The following is a 27,022-nucleotide window of genomic DNA, read 5'->3' on the forward strand; positions in this document are numbered from 1 at the left end:
CAAAACATGAAATATTTAGTAGTTTTGCATTTGCATAGTGTCTGTATTGAAATACAGGTCAAAGTAAATCTAGAAATCCATTCATTCATTCATTTTCTTGTCGGCTTAAGCCTGGTTTATACTTCTGCTTCAAGTGACCGGCGTAACTCACGGCGCAGGCAACGTGCGCAGCTGTGCATTTATACTTCTGCGCGCTGTCTCTGTTGGTCTGCATTAACACTTCCGGAACGCTAGTTGGCAGTGAGGTGTAAATGTTCCTCTGTGTCGAGTTTCTTCGCTTCTGTTTTGCTTTTCCTGAACACTTCCTGGTTGTACAAGTGACTCAAACTCGTTCATTTTGAGGCAGGAACCGGCGGACGTGCAACAACTTTAACTATGAGGTAAACACAAAACAAAACTTTCCATCCAGAGCTCCTTCTCGGGACTCCACACTTGTAAACAATCGCTCGCGCCATTCACGCGGTGCTCGGTCCCGCCCAGACTCGTCATCGCTACCAAGCCGACCAATCACAGAGCTTGCGCTACGCGTCGTTGCGACGTGTAGTTACCAAGCGGCAACCTCCCGCTCTCCCTGTACCAATACGGAAGTAACTAAAACTGCAATTCATGCGAAATTCCGCTAGTCCTGGCCGCTCCTGGCTCCAAAACAGAGCAAATTTCAATTGAGCCCACTGTTAGAATGGCCAACTTTACAGCAGAAAAAAAGGTGTTTACAGCCTGGTACAAAAAATGATTTTGGTTAATACAGGTAATATCACCCTTCATGACAACTGTTAGGGGGTGAATTTTTTTTATAACTCATCCGTTTCTTTTATATTAAGTTATATTAAGTTTGCATAATTAAGGGCGTGGCCACTTGATTGACAGCTAGGTCTCGCTGGTCGCCGTCACGTCACCTCAGCTGAATCCTGCAGATTAGCCACTGAACTCGGCATATTTATCGTATTTCTGTGTTGTTTTATGTGGCTTTACACAGTCAACTGCCTTTTGGACTTGTTTCCCACAATTATTAGATGGCATGGCATGCTGAGGGCACTTAATTGTGCTCACAAACCATTCACGTGGCCTCCGTTTCCCATGTGAGTAAAGTTATATACTTATATACCATCTCTGTACATGTATTTGTTTTATTTAAGATCATTTATCGTTTATATTTATATTTAGAGCTGTAATGCACTCCAGAATCTGTCAGATTGATTAGCTGTAGGCTCTAGAACAGTCATCTGAAGCGTTGTCATACAGTGTTATGCTGGATTTCATCAATAGTCTTACATTTACTAACACAGACTATATCTGAAGTGTTTGGAAGTAATTCGCGTTTTCCTCCTGTTGAAAAACGTCATAAGAACAATGTTTAGTGGCTCAATGTATTACAGCCGTGTTTTTAAAAGTCTAAACACTTTATTGATATAGTGTACAACCAAGCACAAGTGGTCAGAATACAAACGAGCAGGTGTCTGTAGCTCCGCTCACTCTCCGCCTCTTTGCCCTTGTTTGGTATCCCGCCGTGGGTGTGATGACGCGTGACCAAAATGGCGACGGTTGGCCGCGCCTACTTGTGGCTTCTTTTGCGCTCTTCAGAAACCTATGGGTGACGTCACGGATACTACGTCCATATATTTTACAGTCTATGGTAGTTACATTTTTTGAGAGGTGCACGTTAGTGACGCCGACGGCCACGGCGAAGGGCTATGCATCAGCGCTGTAGCATACGCCGGCGTTTGACGCAGAAGTATAAATCAGCCTTTAGTCCCTTTATTAATCCGGGGTCGCCACAGCGGAATGAACCGCCAACTTATCCAGCACATTTTTACGCAGCGGATGCCCTTCCAGCCGCAACCCGTCTCTGGGAAACACACACACACACATACACACACACACACACACACACACACACACACACACACTACGGACAATTTAGCCTACCCAATTCACCTGTACTGCATGTCTTTGGACTGTGGGGGAAACTGGAGCACCCGAAGGAAACCCACGCGAATGCAGGGAGAACATGCAAACTCCACACAGAAATGCCAACTGACCCAGCAGAGGCTTGAACCTGTGACCCAGCAACCTGCTTGCTGTGAGGCGACAGCACTACCTACTGCTCCCTTGCGTTGCCAATTTAAAAATCACTACTTTCTTTTTACTTGCATTTTCCATACTGTCCCAACTATTTCTGATTTTGGGTTTTATATATATATATACAGTTGAAGTAAGTACAGTTGAAACTGCTTTTATTCTAGCCGAAATAAAACAAATAAGACTTTCTCCAGAAGAAAAAAATATTATCAGACATACTGTGAAAATGTCCTTGCTCTGTTGAACGTCATTTGGGAAATATTTAAAAAAAGCAAAGAAATTCAAAGGGGGCTAATAATTCTGACTTTAACTATATATATAATTACAATATTTATTGTAATTAATATAGGCAGCAAAGAAAAAAACACTTACAGTAAATGTGAAAAAGCATTTTATACAAGTAAAAATTGTTTGTATTAAAAAACAAATCTAAAATATGGGCCTTCTCAATTTGGAGCAGCTTTGAACTTGGCATTATACAAATGTATAGTCAAAAAATTACTCTGTATATTCTATGCATTATGTAAATAAGCACATGCATGTTTAGATTCGTGAAAACACACACACACACAAACACACACACACACACACACACACACACACACACACACACTCACACACACATACACACACACGCACACATACACACACACGTGCACACACACACACACACAAGCACAAACACACACTCAAGCTTATTATTTGTATCTCGCATAGAATTTTCAGGAAGACACCAGCTATAATAACAGACACATATAACAAAGTAGAAAAGAGGTCATTCTGGTCCCAATATCATTCACTATCTGATGCATTTGCTGCAATTTCAATTCACTCAGGCTAATAGCACAGACAAGCCATTCCCTGAAAAGACTGCAATACAATGAAACAGAAGGAAAGCGACTGTCAGGAGCCTGAAAGATGATGCACTAAATCACAGCACACAGCACATCTGATCACTGCAAACCAATAGAAGAACCCACACCTCTGTAACCTAGAAATGGACAGATCCATCTTGTTGTTGAAAAACAATTTACATTTGAAACAAAAGTTAATATTTACATAATATATTTGTGTGTGTGGTGAGTATTTTTAAACTTTATGAATACAAACATAAAAATCTAAAATATACAAACAAAAATTGTGACATATTATATTATTACATGCACACTACATGGTATTCAATAACATATTTTATTTACAAATATACCATACCATACCATACTACTATGGGGCGACACTGTGGCTCAGTGGTGAGCACTGTCACCTCACAGCAAGCAGGTCACTGGATCGAGTCCCGACTGGGTCAGTTGGCATTTCTGTGTGGAGTTTGCATGCTCACCCCGTATTGACATGGGTTTCATCTGGGTGCTACGGTTTCCCCCAGAGTTCAAAGACATGCGCTATAGGTGAGTTGGCTGTAGTGTATGTGTGTGAGTGTGTATGGATGTTTCCCAGTACTGGGTTGCGGCTGGAAGGGCATCCATTGCCCAATACAAATGCTGGATAGGTTGTTGGTTCATTCTGTTTCGGCGACCCCTGATGAATAAAGGGACTAAGCCAAAAGAAAATTAATAAACAAATAATACTATGCACCACGACTTTTTATTATTTAAGTTTATGCAATTTCTTTCATACACAAATCTAAAAATGCATATTGGTGACGTTTTTATAGCTATTATATCAAAGATAATAACAGACTATTGTTACTTCAAATGTATACCTAAGCTGCACTCTGATTCTGTGGTTCTTATGTGAACTAATACATATTTTAATGAATTTTAATTTGTTTCCTGATGTATAATATTATCTCCAAATATTTTCATTTTTTTTATTTTATAAATATTATATACATATTTGTTGGCATTTAGACTTAAAAAAACCATGCTTTCACTATTTCGGTGTTCTAAAATTACAGTTGACGCTTCAAATTTAAATATGATTTGACAAATATGAACAGAATGACTGTAATGGCCATTCTAGTAGTTCTATACTGTTAAATCAGATGTCGATTTATTCAGCGCAAAATCTTGATGAGGTAATTTGGTACTGAGAAGCTTCGCATCTTGATTTCATAACACCCAGGTTAAAGTCCACTCAGTCAATGGACCTAATCAGCAACAATCCATGATGAAGACTGGATCTGTCATAACCTCATTCGTTCTCAGCACTGTGCTGGATTCAGCTGAATTGAAATGTATTGTGTGCTGAAGTAAGAGCATTGAAGATATTCTGATGTAAGAGAAAAGTCCTTTCACTCTTTCATTACACCAGTAACGCATGGTTTCAAGCACACACACAGAAACACACACACATAAACAATCCAGGTCTGTGATGAAAGAAGCAATGGGTCTCAAAACACCATCTGGCCAAATATCCACCTCTCTTAGTGCTGCCTGGCACGTAGCACCGCGTTTATTTATGTTAGCGCTAACAGACACAGCCACATTAATTCCTCACACATGCTCTCTTTCGCATCGGGTCAAACACTTTCATACTCTCTTAGACAGTCGGGGACAAAGGGGTTTGTTTGTTTGCCATTATTTAAATGTGTCATGATGAAGCAACAGATTATGTGCTCACTGAAGCAACACACACACAATCCCTTCACAGCAGTAACTTACAGTAACAGAATTTAACTCAGTATCAAATCAATGTGTCAAAAACAATGAAAGTAGAGGTCACCTTCCTGTCACCCTTCATACTGCAATCCATTTTCCATTCAGCAGGGTTGTAAATGCTACTCATAAATGTGATGGTCCTTGGTGAGATAGAGGGGCAGCATATAGTGGCACCTGTTTTATTATACGTTTGTCATCTGTCTAGAGTACGGCATCACTCTTTGAAATACAACAGATAACCAGCCATTGAACTTTAGACTCGGATGGGATGTTTCTTTTTATCAGTTGTATGCTAAAGATGTGTCAGTCTTAAAGGAGCAGTGCGTTGAGAAATAAATGGTCATTTTATTACAAACTTTCCTGTACTTGGAATAGAAAAAGTGTTTGTGGAATTAAAAAAAAAATTGAATAATGTGCTTTATTATCCAGTTAAGCAAGTTTTAGAAAGCACACAAATCCACCACAAGCTGTCAACAGTCCATGAGTTTATATATAGGCTACCTTATGTATACACACACAAAAACAAGCTTACAACCCATGTAATTTTCAGGAAGACACAAGCTAATGTAACAGACACATATAACAAAGAATAAAGGAGGTCATTTACTCATTACTGTATATTTATATAATAACTATATATATATATATATGTGTATATATATATATATATATATATATATATATATATATATATATATATATATATATATATATATATATATATATATATATATACATATACTTACATACATACATACATATATATATATATATATATATATATATATATATATATATATATATATATATATATATGTATATATAGTACATCAATTCGGTCTGATTCTCAGACCTGATAGGCTACTAGCCGTGCAATATTCGACAATAACAGCACTCATACAGCCTCTTCACTCTTCTGTATTATTCTGCCCACATTGAGTGACAGCAGATCAATAAACTCGCTACAGTTTGACAAATATTGCAGCTGTTGGAAAACATAATGTACTTTTGAGGATTTTTTTCGGTGAGAGTGTAGTTGTGAGAATGTTTAGATTGCATTTATGCAGTTTATTTATCAGGATAGTGCCTATTTTAAATATTTATAATTTTTGAGATACAGCGCATCGACATCCATCAGCCTGTCATACTGAGAAGAGCAAAGATAGTTGACGTTGTCCATCCACAAGATGGCGACAGAGAGTGAATAATATGCTAAGCCCCTATGCTGCGTTCACACCAGACGCGGAACACGCATCAAGCGTGAGTGATTTACATGTTAAGTCAACGCAAACGTGCGAATAGACATCTTGCGGCACGATACGTGCAAATGGCGCGCCGCGAATTAAGTGATTTGCGAGTTTGACGGGCTTAACGCGCGTTTCGTGCGAATCGCTCGAGTTCGAAAATCTGAACTTCAGCGGACATTCGCGCCCCGTTAACAGGAGCTTGCTTTTGTGGGGGTGTGATTGTGACCTATCGCCTGTTGTGAATGTCCCAGGGGAAATCCTCCAGCCGACACCGACAAGAAGTTCATCAAACTGGGCTGGGCTCAGTCAGAAGCACCGCTGAAAGCCTCCGTCAGCCAGGTTAAGTTTCTGGAGGAGTTTATGAGCTCACAGAGCTGTATGCAACTCTGAAAGGATGTACTGGACTCAGACACGGCCCTAAACATATCAACGCTGTTTTTCAGCCTTCATAAAGCACTTAAACACTGTTATTTTCTTAATAAAATCCATGTTAGCCATTCAGTTATGAAGCTAGAGTCACGGGGCAGACAGAAGCCCTGCCCATCACGCAAGTCCGCTTCTGTTCTGAAGTGAATTTGACACGTGAATGAAGCGGGGTTTGACGCGCGAATGAAGCGAGTAAACTCAAATGTTCACGCGGCTATTTACACACGAATAGTGCGATTTGTCCGCGCATTCTGCATCTGGTGTGAACGCAGCATTAGAGGAGAAAAGATTAGTGTATTTCCAAACTACAGCTGATTAAAACTATATAAAACTGGTGAGTGACATTCTAAGTCGATCTTGCTCTTTTTTTATATTGCAGTGCTGTATTTATACTATATTAATTGTAGTGTATTTAGTGTGAGATGGGACCAGGGCCGGCGTGTCCATAGAGGCGACCTAGGCGGCCGCCTAGGGCGGCAGAATAGAGAGGGCAGCATCCGAACACCTCCCGCACCACCCGCAACCGCAGTTATAATTACAAATTACATGTTTTGTCATCACTTTAGACATTACATTGGAGAATTATTCAAATACTTGCTCTAAAGTGATGTTTGTGAACTGGCAACGATCTCTGCTGTTCTGATGTCAGCTGCAGATTCTTCATGTTTGATTTTCTTTTTTATATACACATTTGTGCCTTTGAATTGTTGTATAAGGGCAATATGAATATGTAATAATATAATTATTTAATATGAATATGTAATATAAATAAACTCAATATGAAGAAGTGCGATATGGCTCTATATTGTCACTGGTGGTACAATAACGTCCCATTCACACAGGGTGTCAGTGTCAATGCTTCCAGTTCACTTTGAATGGGTGACGTCATACATTGCCGAACTGAATTATGGGTCCGTCAGCGCTGCTTTAGTGACGTTGCAAGCTGCAGAAGTTGGGGATTTGTCAACTTTTAAACGCCAATGTAAGCATCAGCCAATCAGATCGCTTAATGCAAATACCCCGGCTCAGGCAGTAGCCCTATGGCAGTAGATGATTGCGGACTAATTTCATTTGCTGACGCTGCTATGAGATCGCTTCAGTACCAACTTCAGACATGTCCTCTGTCAATTGTTGCACTCCCTCGCACGTTTCTCACCAGTGCTGATATTCAACCATATCGCACAGCTACTTCTGTGATAATGCTCATATATATTAGATTAGCAGCAGCAAAGCCACAACTAGAACTAATCTAACAAAATTGCAGTGTAAAAATGTTTTACACCTCAATGAATTTGTTATGGAGAAAAAAAAATTAATAAAAGTAAACATCTATTCGACGAATCTGCAACTTGACCCTAATATTGAAATGTGGGCTAGAGAACTTGGATGTATGTTACACTTAGAAGAACTGAGATCCACACTAAATGACAAAAAATGTTCATTTTTAACAAGATTTGGGAACCATTCATATTATTTTTGCTGATAGATGGAATTTATAGATTTTTACAAGACCATTGTATGTTAATTAATTAATTTAATTGATTTCATTATTTCTTTTATAATTATCTTACATTTATTTTATAACATATATTTTGGTTTAAATGTTTGTCCGAGCTAGTTCCTTATCATGATTGTAAATGTTATTCATGTATGCCTTTTATTTAATTTTTTATAAACCTTCCATAAATATTTTGATCAGTGTTAGAATGGTGAGTGGGAGGTAGGGTTTTGAGTTCCATTTTGTAGTAAGCTAAATTGTCTGTGAGTACTTCCAAGAGAACTTTGAAGTATGGTCTATCTCTTTCTTGTAAGTATTTAGGGGGTACTGTATGAAAGTTTTTTCAATGAAAATAAAAATAAAGAGTTAAAAAAAGAGAAAAAATCAAGAGAACCATAAAAAAATTGAATTAAGTTGAAGTTTTTTTGAAATTTATATTCATTTTCAAAGGAGGTCTACACATTTATACTGCATGCTGTGTGTATATATAAACAAAACACCTTGCTTTCTAATAATGACCATTTCCATTAGTCTCATTTGTATGTTGCTTTAGATAAAGGCATCTTCCAAATGATTCACTGTGAAGTAGTAAAACACTCAGTAGTTTGCTTTCCTGCTCACCCATAAGTCACGTGACATGGGTTGGTTCATTTAGTAGGCTTGCTTGTGCGTCACACCGAATACTCCTGTGGAAATGATGTAGAGTGTGGTGAAACAGAATTGAAGCGTATTGATGGAATTTAAACTCAAGTGCTCACATGAGATGCATTTGAGTGCATGTTAATTAAATAATAAAACATCTCGGCTGATTGTGAATCACATCACTGAATATTCATGTTGGTACCTGATGAAAACAGCTCCATAGTCATTTCAAATGAAGCATTTGCATACAGTATACTAATAATATTGTGAGTGCTAATTAACATGTATTTGAAAAGCTACTCACGGGCAGCTAAATGGCTAAAGGGGATCATCAAAAGTGTTAACACTTTGTTAATGAATGGGAGATTGCTAATTCTCTATAATATAATTATAGCTATGACTTCAGAAGACTTGCACAATTATTACGAGACATTTTTATGGCACTTAACATCTGTTATTCTGGAGCTTGACAGATCCAGTCCTCATTTATTTTTATTATTGCTAAAAAGTGGCCAAGATATTTAATTGTTCTTTAAAAAGAGTTTAACTAGAGACAGTCTGTCAAATGTGTTTCAAAAATGATGACGGCTTTTGTTTTTCTTTTACTATTCCTGCTAATGACATAATAAAATCCTTCAAACATGTTGATATGTAGTTTTTTTCCTTTCATAAAAGCAATGAGCCATTGCTGTTTTCTCATTACACACACCTGAGCTCACAGTATAAAAACATAATGATATCTTTGCTGAATATACCATTCAAATCTGATAAGAAACACCGGATTCAGTATTATTCTAAAAGTGCTTTTGGAACAAAACTGTCTAACCTAGTACAGAGCAACCAAAAAAAAGTGACACAGCGTAAATAGAGAAAAAATCAGAGAAAGCAGAACATACAGTACTTATCCACTTCCGACAAACACATTTCTACTCTTGTCAATGAAATCTCTGACAAATGAAAGACTGTTATTATGTTGTCTGCTCACTGCAGTATTTTATTGAACATGTTCAGTCAGACGTTGCTAGAGTGTTTTTCTCTCTCTCCCTCAGTTTATCTGAGGCTGATAAGACCTCAAATAGAACCGCTCTCTCATTCAAGCAGAAATGTGCTGATGGACTAACTCTAGCATAACAAAGAAGGCTATGAATTAGTTAAGGGTGGAAACACGGTTTGTGTAAATATTGAACTATCAAGCTATACAGTACATAAGGAGTTACATAAAAGTAAAATAAAAGTGTAATAAAAGTGTAAAAGTGTAAATTTTTGTTTCATGCCGTCTTTCGGATGAGACGTTAAACCGAGGTCCTGACTCTCTGTGGTCGTTTAAAATCCCAGGATGTCCTTCGAAAAAGAGTAGGGGTTTAACCCCGGCATCCTGGCCAAATCTCTGTCTATCATGGCCTCCTAACCATCCCCATATCATAATTGGCTTCATCACTCTCTCTCCTCTCCACCAATTAGCTGGTGTGTGGTGTGCAGTCTGGCACAAAATGGCTGCCGTCGCGTCATCCAGGTGGATGCTGCACACTGGTGGTGGATGAGGAGATTCCCTCCCATTGTGTAAAGCGCTTTGAGTGCCCAGAAAAGCGCTATATAAATGTAAGGAATTATTGTTATTATTATTATTATTATTTCCTTTGGCTTAGTCCGTTTATTCATCAGAGGTCGCCACAGCGGAATGAACTGCCAACTTATATGGCATATGTTTTACACAGCAGATGATCTACCAGCTGCAACCCATTACTAGGAAATATCTATACAGACTATAGACTACAGCCAATTTAGTTCATCCAATTCACATAGTGCAAACCAGAGCACCTGGAGGAAAACCACACAAACACAGGGAGAACATGCAAACTCTACACAGTAATGCCAGCCAGGACTCAAACAAACGACCTTCTAGCTGTGAAACAGTGCTAACCACTGAGCCACTGTGTAGTTAATTTTTGCTTATTTGTTTAATTTATTTATGGTAAACCATGGTAAATTTTTGTAAGGGCTGTTACTATTCTGAAGTTATTGGTTATTGAATTGTCTGACACACATTGTCACAGTTATGGACTTTGTTCTTGTTTTTCGTTGCTTTTAGTTTGTCCTACTTTCCCTTTGTTCTGTTTCCCGCCATCATTAGTTCATTATATCAATATTACCTGTCTGTATTTAGTTAATCATTATCAGTGTAAGTTCCCCATTGGGTTCTGTTCAGTGGCCGGTCATCCTGTGTTGCTTCTTCATAACAGTAATACTAGGAGTTCGTTGTTTGTTCTAAGCTCTCATACAATATGTTTTGTGGATTACATTAAACTGAATTTCGGAGTATCAACATCATCTCTCATTTCTATTTTAGCCAGCAGCACCCACAACACATACTATATAGAGCTAAAAGCGCATTATGTAAGATTTTTTTTATTGGAATATAAAAAACACAAGATCAGTTTTCTTATCATTTTAGCTTCTTACATTTTCCAAATGTTAAAAACATTTTCAAATACAGAGAAATTGGAACTAGGGACATGAATTATGTCCTGTGTCACCATGCTAAAGATGTCACACACACGCACCCTTTATTTCCAGATTTGTAGAATACATGGAAATATAGAAAATCAAAGATGGTTTAATATGCTGTGTTTTTTGACTACACTAAAATAATGGTCCAATAGTTAATGTTAGTTAATGTATTTACTAACACGAATAAACAATTAGTAAAACATTTGTTAGAGTATTTATTAATCTCTGTTAATATTAGTTAAAAATATTTAAGTAAAATAAAATTTGGTCAACTTTGGATTTTAATAATGTATTATATCATGAACTATGATTTATAAATCTTCTACAAGTCTATTCATACTTAGGTATTGTTAGTAAATACATTAATTAACATATACTAATAGACCATATATATATATGTATTATAGTATTAATAAACAGGGCAGATTTATCCATGGATCATGAGTGGAAGATCTTTAAGCAGGCGACTTTGGCATATTAAAAGCTCAATGGATTTCATGTCACCATCTCTCATCAGTAACTGTTCCAGCTGTCTTTTTTTTACTTCACTTAGTGTTCAGATCTATGGTCTTTGCACACTGAATTTTCATAAGCATTTTTTTTTTTCGAATTCATAAAGTTGAATACAATAGTCACGTACACAAACCTTGCACACTGAATCCGATGTGTAATAAATAATCCATTCCATAATAAAAACAGAACATTTTAGAGTCAATTCAAGCGGTGATACTTTGTTCTCCTCTCATCCCCAAAGAAGAAAAAAGAGAGAAATATGCATATTGTGTTCATCTAATACTAGAAGGAAAGTTCAGCTCATTTTCAAAGAGCTGCGCTGGATTATTCCCAAATGCAAAATTTATTTCAGCAAATAAGTGGAGTTTTGATACATTGCTTGTGATACTTCACACATTCACATGCAAACAAACCCAAAACAAAGACTAGCAGTCTACAGACATTATAATAGATGGCGGCTGAGTTGACATATTGGAGCGATGGATCGAAGCGGATAATGAGCCTATGGGCAGTATATCAAATAAATGGACACACACACAAACACACACCCCAAACAGCAGCAGGGGAGATGTGCGCCAGTCACACAATCTAGCATACATTTTGTCAAATGTTCGCCAAATTCTTATAATATACACTGTGTTTATCATGAAGTCATCTCCGCCTCAAGTGACAGCAATTTGTATTTTATCTTTCGTGTGTATGGTGGCTCTAAACTGTCAAAACACCTCTCAAAGGACTTTTTTCGTTTGCGAAAAACAGAAAAAATCTAACCCGGTTTCGGGGGTAGTGTGATTATATGATTCACACAATACAATTCACAAAACATGAGGTTGAATTTATTTTAAACATGTAAAAATTACAAACAAAAAATTCAGATTTAGTATGCAATAACATTTACTCTGTGTCATATGATCCATCCTTCCATAAACATTATTTCTGCTGGAGCCCCATAGAATGTAGGGAAGACTACGACTCCCACGATTCACAAAGTTATCATCATATGCTTTTGTTTGTTGTGAATATGTGCCCTCTAGTGGCAAAAAAATACATACTGTGTCTTTAAATGGCCACGAAACCACCCTGTGTCATCAGGGTGTTTTCACACCTGTAGTCAGGAAAGTGGTGAGTCCAGTTTTTTTTTTTTTTTAGGTGGGAGTGTTAATTGGCGAAAGAGGGAAGGGTTTCCACGAAAAGGGGAGTTTCAGTACGTGCACGTGCCAGATTTTCAAAGCGGCAACACAAACACAGAGGCAGGGGAGATAGACAGTGACTACATTTACATGGGCATCATTAATCAAATGATTTGCCTTAATCTGAATAAGACAATAATATAAGTTTTTACATAAGTTGCATTGTGAATGTTTCTTTTATGATACAGTTTTACATGTTATGGCACATAATTCAATTAACGTCCTTGGCATCACCACGCCATCCACATTTCCTTCGAAGTTTCATGTAATTTTTGGGTGTTTCATTTTTAATTTGTTGACTTTAACTGCAGTTTGGCACTTTCACTTTTATTCAGGAATATTTCATGCATGCTTCCCATGACAAACAAGATACTGGATGCGAGGTAATGCTGGAAGAGTATAGTTTTAATGGTATTTGATAACCCATGCTGAATGGGAGAAAAAACCCTCCGCATTTCTCCGTAGATGCAGAGACTCGGTAGGTGCAAAGAACAGAGTCTAACAGCCGTGTGTGTAGACTTGTCACAAATGCAGCAAAAGTCCTACATGACAATAATAGTTGGATTATGGTGTTCACATGTTTGCAGCATTTACAGCGGATCTTTCAGTTAATAATATTGCAGGGAAATGGAAACAAAACTGTTGTTGCAGCACATTTATAAATGCAACCCTGACGACTCAAGTATACCATTCTTTCTGCTCTTGATTTAATTATCGTTGGCTATACAACGTGGCGTCTAAAAGGAGTCTTTGAAGCTATATCATGCATATTAATGATGTTACTGTACAACTTTCACAATAGAACATGCTTATTGGTTCGAACCAAGTCTTTCTCATGAATTAATGATGAAAACGCAGACATCATGTTGTACCGGCCAGTACAGACAGTTGAATGGCCGTGACGCAGCTTCAGATTTTTCAAACCGGAAGAATAAATTTGCTTGAAATAACACACAAACAACCAAATTTCACTTTTTTTTGTGAAATTTATCTGTCCTAATAGTTTTTTTAGCAACGTGGGACATATACATAACTGTCAACATCTCAAAAGATGTGTTTTAGGGTTTATGACCCTTTAATAAGTTAGCTATGAAAATGGCTCTTGTAAATGCAAAAGAAAATGTCCCTGGAAATCTGTAATAGTTACTATACGAGCAAAAACATACATTGTGGTTGCACCCATTTACCCCGATGAACCACAACCCTGTTTCCTCAATTTATGAATGTTTTATAGTGAGGAATGACCCAGACAAGCCGAGGCCACCATGACTCTTATTTCCTGTGTAAACGAGGCAGCTGGAACTGATTTGAGGTGACATTACACTGCGGTGACCCATTCTGTTTTTCTATCCTTGATTTGATAGAGTGAGATATAGAGCGACATTAAACGCCGTGGAGCCAAGAGTGGTGATCTCACCTCGCAAGATTGTTTCTCATCTGGAGCCTGGTTCTTTGATCAATACGCCCGGCATGCATCAACTGAAGTATGAACTCCAAAAAGGTTTGTGAGGTGACGTGTAACATATTGAGCTTGAAGCAGTCTAGTTCCTTCGTGTGAAATGAGCCACAGGTTGAATTCCAGCCAAACCGCTTGATGTGACCTGAACCTACCGCAATTCAAATCGAGTGTAAACAGCACACACAATAAGGCCTCAGTGGTTTCCTACTTATTGTAAGTGGATCATATGGGTTCTGTATGAGTTGCTAGCACTTGCGGCATTGTGTTGATTATCTTAATTAGCAATTCCTAATATCCACACTGTAAAAAACAGTTGTGATTTCAATGGTAAAAAACTGTAAAGGCTACAGTAAAAATCTGTAACCTGATTAGGATTTCTTAGTTTAAAAAAAAAAAATATATATATATATATATATATATATAATTCAATTATAGATTTTTTCAACTTAAATGTTACTAGGTTAAGTTAAGATATCTCAAACCATTTGAGGAAACAGATTGCAACAAACCATTTAAGTATATATATATATATATATATATATATATATATATATATATATATATATATATATATATATATATATATATATATATATATATATATATATATATATATATATATATACATATATATATATATATATACGTGGTGGCGCAGTAGGTAGTGCTGTTGTCTCACAGCAAGAAGGTTGCTGGTTTGAGCCTCGGCTGGGTCAATTGGCATTTCTGTGTGGAGTTTGCATGTTTTCCCCGTGAACGCGTCGCATTCCTCCGCGTGCTCCGGTTTCCCCTACAGTCCAAAGACATGCGCTACAGGTGAATTGGGTAAGCTAAATTGTCTGTATTGTATGTGTGTGAATGAGTGTGAATGGATGTTTCCCAGTGATGTGTTGCGGCTGGAAGGGCACCCAATGCGTAAAAATGTGCTGGATAAGTAAATAACTGTAAATCGACTTTCTCAGAATCTAGCCACTTAACATTTTATGCTTGTTTTGTTGACATTACAATTTTTTTTCTCTCATCAGTTACATTACATTTTTGTTTCATCTAATGTTGATAAATAATGTTTATTCCATTTCTTTAATTTTATGTCTGTTATTGTGATGGTGTTTCATGGTTGTTTGGACGACGCTGAAGACTGAGTTATACTTCTGTGTCAAGCGCACATGTATGGTTCAGCGGCTGATGTCGGTGCTGACGCAGATGCTGATGTGCATATCTCGAAAAATGTAAAATGGGTGGATGTTAATTTTTTTTACCTTAATTATTATGGATTGTCCTTTTTTATAATGTTAGGCTCAGTTTTCAGCTGGTATTACAGGAATAGTTCACCCAAAAATTTAAATTCTGTCATCATTTACTTATCCTCCACTTGTTCCATAGCTATTTGAGTTTCTTTCTTTTGTTAAACAGAGGGGAAGATATTTAGAAAAATGTTGGGAAGCAGAGGTCATCAGCTTCATCAATAAATATGTTTTCTATAAGTATCAAAGTGTTTTTTCTATTAATTTTTTGCAATTATTTTTTTTTGCAGCACATTTATTATTTACATGTGTTGTGAAATAAATATAAATTACCAACATTTTAATTAAACAATAGATTTACATACAATCTTTCACCAATATCAATATAGGAATATTTAAACATCTTAGCATGCAAATAAATATATTTGCTCTGCATAAATGTTTTTAATTTCACAATAACATTAACATCCAACATTCACTTGATTTTATTGATTCATTCACGTTGGTTTTGGTTACAACTTTTCAAATAAAAAGACAGAGAATGTGACACTTATTTATTCAGGTTTTAATCAGCATTACTGCATACCATGAAGACTTTTGGTTGAGCTTAGCTTGTATTAAACTTGATAATACTGTAACAGTTGTAGACACTTTATAGACACTAGCCTGGACTGGAAAAATGATTTTCATAAACAAAAATCATTCGAAGTCATCATTATCAGAAAAATATTCTTTTGACTACCTCTAGAAATTGTTAAAAGTGGACAAGCTTAAAGCATTTCAGATCATGCACACCTGTATTTATTGTCCACTACTTATGCATGCATTGACAAAATCTCATCTTAATTATAGCTGTAAATAGGGCATAAATTATAAGGGGGCAGTTACAAAAGAAATGAATTATCTCACTATATAAAGATAAAAAAAAAAATCATTGTTTTAAAAGCGATAGCCACGCAACAATGTATTGAATAGTTTTTAGAGTAAAAAAAAAAACGTTGCCAAACTTTTCTATTTACGAATTTTGCATTTTTTTGTTGTGTCGAAATCACAGAAATGGATCATAATTATGCCATTATAAGCGTTACATTTCTGCCTTAAGTTTACATTAAAAAAAAAACATCACTGACTTGATTTTATCCACCGATTCATCTGGATTATGATTACATCTTAGACTTAATATCACAAACAATGTGTCTGTTGTTTGTTTGTTTGTTTGTGTTTTTGTGTAATCATTATTGTGAAATACCACAAAGGCCATTGATAGAGCTCAACTTGTACTGAACATGGGATAGAAAATGAGGAAACGATCATAGATGTAGTAAAACCTGGCAAAACCTGGACAAATTAACTGCAGGAAAACACACACACACACACACACACACACACACACACACACACACACACACACACACACACACACACACACACACAAAATCAATGGGAAACAACATCTCAAAAAGGAAAAGGGCTGTTTGCATGTAATCAGCCTGTACTTTCATTCTGAGGCGTGAATGTTACCATCAGTCACCAATTTTCAAAAATTGCCCTATTTTGTAGTTTTGCTCTTGCACATTCTGTACTAGGCACAGGTCCAGCTTCTAAACATCTGCACATGTATGCTAAAGAGACAGTCAGGAGAAGGACACATTTACTATTTTCCAACATGGCAATTAAAAGCACAGCAATTCATTTTGTATTTTAGCAGATTTAGGCAGATGGTCAGGTGCATAATTAATGCATAATGTGTAAAATAATCATAGCAATAATTACAACAACAATAACAGTAACAATAGCATTACTATTATTGTTATAATAATAATAATAATAATAATAATAACAACAATAATAATAATAATAATAATAATAATAATAATCATAATCATAATAGTAATAATTGTATTGTTACTATTATATTTAAAATGTATATTTAATATGAAATTATTATTTAATATAATTACTTTTTTAATTCAAAAATTTTGGGGCATTGAGGATTTTTTTTTTTCATTCTGAGGTTCAATCTGTTTCATTACTTAAAAATAACATTATTAATATTGTTATAATAATAATAATAATAATAATAATAACTACAATAATCATATTTTTATTGCTATTGGTGTTACATTTAAAATGTATATTCAATATTTAAAATGAGTTTTATTGTGTGTGTGAAATAAAAATAACAATAATAATAATAATAATAATGATAATAATGATAATAATAATAATAATAATCATAATCATAATCATAATAATATTCAAATTGTTGTTGTTATGTAGTTTATTAACATTATTAACCATATTCATAATTAAATTGTTTATAATTAAAAGAAAAACATTCATTCAGTCATGCATTTTCTTTTCAACTTAGTGTCTTTATTAATCTGGGGTCACCACAGCAGAATGAACCGCCAACCACCATATGTTTTATGCAGTGGATGCCCTTCCAGCTGCAACTCATCACTGGGAAACAAACATACACTCCCGTTTATACACATACACTACAGACATTTTAGCTTACCCGATTCACCTATAGTGCATTCTATTTTATTCTCTTTTCCTCTTTTTTTTCCTACAGTATTTTTAGTTTTATTGTTGGTAAAAACAATACAACAATATGTGTTATGGATATATAAATATAGTTAATCATTTATTTTTTATTTTTCACATTGTGTATTATTATTCAATGTTCCCCTACTAGTGCTTCTACTAGTGCTAAATTTGAAACATTTGAAGATTAAAATTTGTCTGGAGTGCAAGATCTCAAGATGAATAATGCATAAAAAGAAAGAAAAGAAAAGAACAGGAAAGAAAAGAAGGTAAAAATGACAAAATGTACAAAAATGGTCCACTTTACCAGAATTCACCCTTATACACAACTATAGAAGTTATGTTGATAGTCCATGAAAACAGTATCTGTTTCTGTTTACATATTAATCTTGCAACCAAGTAATCATTTATCTTCAGTAATCTGCTTTGAATGTGTAATCAGCAAAAAACCCTCCGAGCTTTCCAATATCTAGTTAAAAGCTAATGGAGCAGAAAGGCCCGCATGCTTTAAGTCACAGGTCCACAGCTGAGAGCAGGGATAACTCATGATAAGAAGAAAAGGGTGAGCTAATACCACGAGGAGATGACTTTTACTCTTAACATGACCTCATATTAGCTTACTTATCACATTTTCCCTGTGCCTGGATTAAACTATTTGCTATCATTTATACACACTTCATATGGTGGAGTTGAATGAACCAGAACTGATAGAATTACTTAGCAATTTTCTGACTCTGATGTCATGGGTTTGTACTTATTTATCTCCAGGGATCTGACTTCAGTATTTTGTGTGTTTGTGTCAACACAACAGCAGCTTAAAGTGGGGAGATTTATTTATTTATGTATTTATTGATTAAATTTAAAAAAAAAATAATTTATTTATTTTAGGACAGCCCAGGTGAATAGGGTAAAGATGAAGTAATAGTTATCACCTGTTTATTGATTGTATGAAGAATTGATCATTGCACAAACGAGTTATTATTGAATTTATTATGAGATAATTTGCTGATATTTCTAGCAAAAAAAATAAAAATAAAAATCAAGAATGGACAAAGTGAACTTCAAAAGTTTATTATTATTACTATTACTTTTTGAATCAAAAATTTTTTATGGAGGGCATAGGGATTTTTTATAACTTCATAATTCAGAAAATAATGCAAACAATAATATTACAAAAAAAAAAAAAAAAACATACAATCAGTGTTGGGGAAAGTTAATTTTGAAAATAATGCATTACATTATTGAATTACTCCCCCCAAAAGTAGTTGTGCTACTTTTTATGATAATTAATGCTTTAGGTTACTTTTGAGTTGTTTTTTTTTTTTTTTTTTTTTTTTTTTTACCTAGTTGAGTTCTGATCTGTTTCAGAACTTGTAGGATTTTAAAATAAAGGAACTCTGCATTTAACAATGCATTGTATTGTGCGCCTTATTCTTCAGGTATACAAGCGGGCACAGCCATTTGAATCTTTTTGGCTCAGGACTTTGGGTCTCATTCATTTCCATTAAATTTCAAATGTTAAAACAGCTTGTTCTACTGCTTGATATTGCGAACTGATACTTTCTTATTATATGATTGTTTTGTCTGTATAATCATGCAAAGACATGTTTGTAGAGCAGGAACTTTGACTGTTTACTGCAGTTTATTATTCCTAGTCACTTTTCCCATAGGTAGTTGAATCGTAAGTTAAAACTAAAGCTAGCAATAAAAAAAAGAAAAAACGAGTGCACTTCCGCATTGAACAATACAGGTTAAATAGCCTACAGTTCAGTTACCTTAAAAAAACATTAAAAAATAATAAAACTGTAGGATAATGTTATCTTCTGAGAACGTCCCAACCCTCAAGCTATACATGCCATATAGACAGATCAATAAAAGTGTAAAGTGTTTGCTACTTTTTTACTTTTTGTACTATTAGTGAACTAAAATCACTGTCCATTGAGGCAAGCCCCTTTTCCCTTTCTCTGAACCGTTTAGAAGAATGAGAATACTTTCATCACAGAAATGTAAGGTCTTGCCATCTTGGTTTCTGTCTGTTCCTGCATTCTCTCATTGAGTGTGGGATTCAATGTGACTATGTTCACATTGTTATGTCATTTTAATTCAGCTATTTATTTTTTATGAGCTTATTAGTTAAACAAAAACTAATTTTTTTAAGCTCAAATATTATTACTTCGTTTTTAAAAGTAATGCGTTACTTTACTCATGATGCTTAAAGCCTCATTCACACTACGAATGACTAACAGCGGCAAAGTGACAAGCAGCCATTCATTTCTATGGAGAGTGAGCAACCTCCGTCTACGCGAGCGACAATGACCATTGGCGACCAAACAAACAATCCTTCAACTTTATGCAAATGAAGAGCGACTTTCTTGAGTGACAGTCAATATTCATCATGACTCACTCATAAGGGATTCTCAACTTTATCACATCGTTCAACACGACCACATGGTTGCCAACAGGTGCTGTCACTCGTGTAGATGGAGGACACCGGAAGTTGCTTACTCTTTCTTTGAAGTGAACGGTCACTTGACGCTTTGTCACTGCCAGACGCTCGAAATGTGAATGAGGCTTTACTTGTTACAGAAAAGTAATATCATTACGTAACTCACGTTACTTTTAATGTGTTACCACAACACTAAATGCAAATAATAATGCAAATAGTACTACTACTAATAATAAACAGTAATAATAATAATAATAATAATAATAATAATAGACTGTAAAACCCAACAGTCAATTTTATCAAATGAAATGAGTGTAGTTGACTCAACATTTACTGAAAGTTAATTCTACTCATTTGAAAAGAGTTTTGAACTCAGTATAGAAGGTAATAAATTAAAAAAAAATAACTTATTACTTCAACTTAAATGGAGTAAGTTCACAGTACACATATGGATTAGTGTTTAGCTCAATTGGCTAAATGTTGCAATCGGTTTCCTCAAACAGTTTGAGTTGCCTTAAAATGCTGAGTTCTACAGTACTCAGTTGGTTTTACTGTGCTCAAATTGCTTCGTTTACTCAAATGGATTAAGTTCACAGTACTCATTAGGATTAGTTTTAGAAATTAAATGCTGAGTTGCAGTTAGTTTCCTCAAACGGTTTGAGAACTTTTTGGGTTTTACAGTGTAATAATAAACAACAAGAAGAAGAAGAATATTTTTTAAAATTTGTGTAGAGTAATATATAGTATAAAATACAATCAGTCAAATTATGTTTGAACAAATTCCTTTGTAAAAACAAATATATGAAAATAACTGTAATATTTGCTGTATGTAGTGCATGCAAGTATTGTTTAAATGGAGATTTCCGGCTGAGTGCAGGAGAAAAACAAAAGTTTGAAATCTACAGACACAATCTGAAATACATCAAAATTGTCAAAAATCATGCTGTGGAAAGCCAAGAAACCCATTTCAAAAATTGACAGCTGCATGAAAAAGAACTGTGGTTTTGGCTTCAGGGTCTTGTAGTGTACTTTTGTATGTGAGAAGTATGATGAAATATAATGTATGTGAGGAGTATGATGAAATATACTGTTGTATTTAAGGGGTATGATAAAATGAAACTTACATGAACTCCAGTTCGCCTGTAATTCTAAGAAATCAGCTAATTAAAATCACCCGCTGCCCTGGTTTACTTACAAACTAATATAAACAAGACTTTATTAGTTAATCAGGTTATTACCCACATTGTGGCGTAATCAGTGGTGTGTCTGGCTCAGAATATTCAATTTGTTATGCGAGTTATGATGTTAAATAAAGCATGAGTTTTTCATAGTGTCAGCGGGAACCTTACAGACTCCCTCGTGCAGCTACAGATGCATGAAATCTAATCATTACAATCGAAAACAACAGTCCGGTGACAAAAATAAAAACTCACAATTACTGACTTAGATACCCTATCATGAGTTGTGGTTGATAATTTATTGTATATGATTTACTGTTGATGAATATAATGTTTCAAATTGGGAATCAAATTAAGTTAACTTTAGACCAGCAAAAATAGTCTGTTATTCTAAGTCTGTTTAGTTCTTTGAATTCCTTGAGAGATTAAGTCAGTGTGTGAAACATAGCTAAATTACATTTTGTCAGTTTAGTGACTAATTCATACGAATTTGTACAAGTTCAGTCATACAAAAATGTACAATTTTAAAAAGGAGGCGTGGTAAATTATACGAGATTCATACAAATTACCACTAAATCAAAAGTTCAGAGTTTCTGTGAGATTGTGTTGGAATTATACATCGACAATCAAATACATCTAATTCATTAATCAAGCCTATTTCAGTTTTTAGTATTTTAAAGGATAATAATGAGATGATTTTGACCAATTCCCAGTATTGGGTTGCAGCTGGAAGGACATCCACTGCGTAAAACATATCCGCTTTGGTGACCCCTGATAAATGCGTCATGGGCTCATTCTGAAAACTTAGCCTGTCATCCATTTCCGGAGATGGCGAATTATGCAGCCAGAAGTACGTATGGCTGCATTTTGTCTTTAAAACAAATGCTATGTTGCGGTTTGATGCCATTCTTTTTCGTGCTTACCAGCTTACCTTTGTATGAAAGGCTTTCCTGCTGTTACCAGTTTGCCCATTGGCCTACCACATATGTCGGCAGACTTGAGACACAGAGAGGAGTTGACCGGGACAGCGGGGTTTGAGTCAGGCGAAGAAAAGTTCTAGACATCAGCTAAGACAAAAACAAAAGCAAAAAATTAAATAAACAAGTAAATAACAGGGTGAGAATTTGGTAAAATCTCAAAATGTGGTAAAAATCAAGGGGCTTTTCTTTGTCTGGATTGCTTTTCAAAACACTGTGGGCTGGGTTTATGGAAGTGGGTGGGTGTTGTAAATCAGTGCTTTTTAAAACACTATCGGTTGGGTTTAGGGACGGTGTTGAGTGGGGGTATAGATCAATTGGTCAATCAGTCATTTAGTCAGTCAGTCAAAAGCGTCCTCTGGTAGGTTTTTGTGAAAAGATAAAGCATTAAATAACACTTGCAAGAGAAGTTTGAGATCTTAAAAAGTGTTCACAGCAGCCTCTGGCAGATTTGCGAAAATAAAACCTTCAAAAAACGTTCTCCTGGGACCTATTTGGTGCTCTCCAGAAATGTATATAGGGCTACGTTTTCAGAATGAACCTGAGTTGGATAAATAAGGGACTAAGCCAAAAGAAAATCAATGAATGAACAGACAATAAGATTAGTCTACCTAATTTGAATACGAAACAGCAAATGTTGCCAACCAGTAACACTTTTGCATCCCTTTTAACCAAAAAATGGATAAACTCAAAGATTGTGCTTTACTGTTACTTTCATGTTCTATTAAAATACACATTATGAGTCTAATTTTACTTCAGTTTATATGCAAATACAAATATACTTAACAAATATTTCTTATAAAAAAGTAAAAAAGTGTCTTACAGAATCTTACAGTATCTACCATTGGGTTAGATCTAACAACTTCAGGTCGCTTCTTATTTTCCCACATAGCCTGCTTGGTGCTATCATGCATAAACAGTGGTATGAACCATTATAGGGGTGGTCAAATTTACATTTAAAGCAGCTCTTATTTATAATTATTAATTATTTTTTTATTAAGATACAGTACTAACTATTTTACACTTATTAAGGGCAGACCCTCCTGAACATCTTTTTATCGAATCGAATGTTGTTTAGATGCGGTCAAACCATCCCAAGCCCCTGTTATTTGCATTCTAGGTTTAGTTGCTCGATGAGGCTTTCAGTTTGAGATACCTTATGCAGAGATCCTTTCCTTGTACAGAGCTGAATTGGTGATCAATTCCAGCTGCACTGTTGAACCAATTGACCGTTGAGGTTCTCTACGTCATCTCATACATGTGTCTTTCATGGATGAACAGCCTTTTAGGGATCCTTGAATGGGTTAATGACAGGGTAATGATGCAATATTCTAGTGACCACGTATTTGGAATGACTTCTATTGCTATATGGCTGAAAGGGTCTTCATTGTTCATCTGGACAACCTGCTGTTAGATGGTTTCAGTTGCTTTAGAGCGTCTTACCATCTTGCAAATCAGTGAAATCGAAAAATGTCAGATAATTATAACAGTATGTTGTAAAGAGTAATGATCTGCGATCTAGAATCTAGAAATCTGAAGAAATAGATTGTTTCTACAGACACAAACAAAAAACATGATTGATTATGCTAATTTGTTGACCTGAACTAACAGAATATTGTTTGAACTGAAAATAATGTGGTGGAAAGAGTGAAAAATTATACTAAAGTAAAAGTAAAAGCATTACTTGCCAAAAATGTAGCATACTGTAAGTAGAGTAAGAGTGTCTGTGTATTTGGTCACAATTACGGTAAGGTTTAGTTAATGTTAGTTAATGTTATTTCAAACATAAACTAATAATGAGCTATACTTGAACAACATTAATTAATCATAGTTCAACATTTATTAACATCCAAAATCATGCTTGTTGACATCATAAGTTAACAGGAATTAACAAGAAACTGTATTTTTAATAATTAATGTTAACTAACATGAACAAATACTCCAACAGGTGCACTGTTCAATGTTTGTTTGTCTTAGTAAATGCATTAACTTACATTAAATAATACAATCTTATTGTAAAGTGTTACTGTATTTTTATTGAATATCTATCTGAATAAAAATAAACTGTATGTCTATTTTAAATTCTACTCAAAGTATGAGTACACAAAGTATGAGTAAAAAGATCTGCCCTTCTACTTTACCCTATTTTATACAGTTTTTTTAAAAAGTGTTTTTCCAGGTTCCAAGTGAAATGTTTTCCCATTCATGCACTATACAATTAAAATTAATAAACTCATAAAATAATGGCTAAAGATTGAAGAAAAAAAATAAGGCAGTAAAAGTTCTGATACAGCACTAAAAATGTATTCAAGTAAAAGTACACATCTTTTTAACTTCTTAGAAAAGTACAATTCCTCAAAAAAAAAAAAAAAAACTGCTTACAGTAATGTGAGGAATTGTCGTTTTTTATTTGACACCACTGCTTCTGTGTAAGCAGTGCTTTATTTATAGTACACTTTATTTACTGTGAAACTGCACGTTTCTGTCACTTCGTTAAATGCGGGTTTAAAGTTACTTTACTCACCCTTAGGACATCCAAGATGTAGATACATTTTCTTCAGTAAAACATTAAAGAAGATTTTAGCTGGAGTCCCATTACTTAGTGATTCATGAAATACAAGTTAAGGCCTACTTGCACTTTGGGAGTAAAAAAACTGAAAAATAACACCTGTGACCTTTAGCTCGTCATACTTTGAGGTCATTTTTGAATGGTCAATGCCTTTAAGGTCTATACATTCCAGCTGAAATAGGGATAATAAAACAGGTAAACTAGTTTACATGACCACAAGCAAAATCAGACTGTGTGTACTGTACAAACATGTACACTCAGTAAAACAACTGTCACTTAATTACTAGCTGATGCAATCCAGCTCATTTTGACCTCTCCACATTATTTGATAAGTGACGCTGGACAACAAAACGAGGCTTGTGTTGCTCGGGTATATTTTTGGCAAAAAATAAAAAAATAAACAGTGTATTGGTCAAAATGACTCTTTTAAGCCAAAAATCTGTCAAATACTAAGTAAAGGTTATGTTCCATCAAGTAATTTTGAAAATCTATTGCCATAAATATGTATGAACCACATTTCTGACAAGTAATGTGCATTGCTGAGAACATACTTTAATTTAGACATCTTTAAATGCAATTTCTCAGTATTTAGATTTAAAAAATGAAACCAATGAAGCCAAATGAAACCTTACATCAATGAATTTCTTAAATATTGTCCTGTCCCAACAAACCATAAATTGATGGAAAGCTTATTTATTCAACTTTCGCATAAATCTCAATATCCAAAAAAATGAGTGGTTATGAGTGATTTTTTGTAGACCCAGTCACGTATACACTACGTGACCAAAGCCTTGTCGCCTTTGTTTTTAGGAAGTTTTAGGAACAACAAATAATAACGTGACTTAGCTGACCATTTAGTATCAGTAGGTGTTTAAATGAAAGGCAAAGGCCTCTAGATTATGTTTATTTTACCAAAATAAAATATGGTCATGCCTGGATTTTTTAAATTATTTATATATTATGTAGAGTATAGAATATAAAATCATGGTCCAGTGGAAAAAGAATTAATACTGTTTGACTCCCATGAGCTTGGGCAACAGCATCTTTACATCTCTGCAATGACTCAAATAACTTAAAAATAAAGTCATCTGGAATGACAAAGAAAGCGATCTTGCAGGACTCCCAGAGTTCATCAAGATTCTTTGGATTAATCTTTAATGCCTCTTCCTTCATCCTTACCCCAGACATGGCCAATCCTGGAGCACCTTGACTTTTTTTGCTTTCAGAAACTTTGATGTGGAGGCTGAAGTATGAGAAGGAGCGCTATCCTGCTGAAGAATTTGCCCTGTCCTGTGGTTTGTAATGTAATGGGTAGCACAAATGTCTTGATACGTCAGGCTGTCGATGTTGACATCTACTCTGCACATATTTCGCACACTCTCAAACTGAGTGCAACCCCAAACCATGATTTTTCCTTCACCAAGTTTCTGTGAGAATCTTGGGTCCATGTGGATTCCAATAGGTCTTCTGCAGTATTTGTGATGATGCAGTTCAACAGATGATTCATCGGAAAAATCCACCTTCTGCCACTTTTCCATATGATCGACTACAAGTCAAGTTATTATTTGCTGCCTTTACAACTAAGATCAATGACAAGACTTTTGTCAGGTAGTGTATGTTTAATAACACACAATGCTTACACTCATCATGCTTGAGTAATGTTTGTAATACAAGTAGATTCCAGCTAGCAAGTCTTTCTTTAAATAAACGATTGCTGTTAGGACTTCGGGGCTCACATAAATTCAGCATGAAGCGGATTTCCTTTTCTGAGAGCGTAATTTACGATCTTATACTCCGTTAAATATAGAGCTGACATGATCTGATATGTAAATCAGGATAATGACAGCTATTACATTACAGCCGGGCATTATGACTCTG

The 27,022-nt window shown here is 35.1% G+C and overlaps 1 protein-coding gene across 5 annotated transcripts in view; it reads left to right on the forward strand.

Annotated features, from left to right (window-relative positions):
- The window catches only part of rgs4 (regulator of G protein signaling 4), a 58,945-nt gene that overhangs the window by 25,280 nt on the left and 6,643 nt on the right, over positions 1–27,022 (forward strand). The window contains 2 exon segments of one of the 5 annotated variants that reach the window (NM_001442133.1): positions 211–380; positions 14,086–14,222. In NM_001442133.1, the coding sequence (NP_001429062.1) occupies positions 376–380; positions 14,086–14,222 (142 nt within the window). In that variant the 5' untranslated portion in view covers positions 211–375. 5 annotated transcript variants of the gene reach the window in all.

The sequence above is a fragment of the Danio rerio genome, chromosome 6, assembly GCF_052040795.2.
Source record: "Danio rerio strain M-AB ecotype USA chromosome 6, GRCz13ab, whole genome shotgun sequence".
In the NCBI taxonomy this organism is placed as follows: domain Eukaryota; kingdom Metazoa; phylum Chordata; class Actinopteri; order Cypriniformes; family Danionidae; genus Danio; species Danio rerio.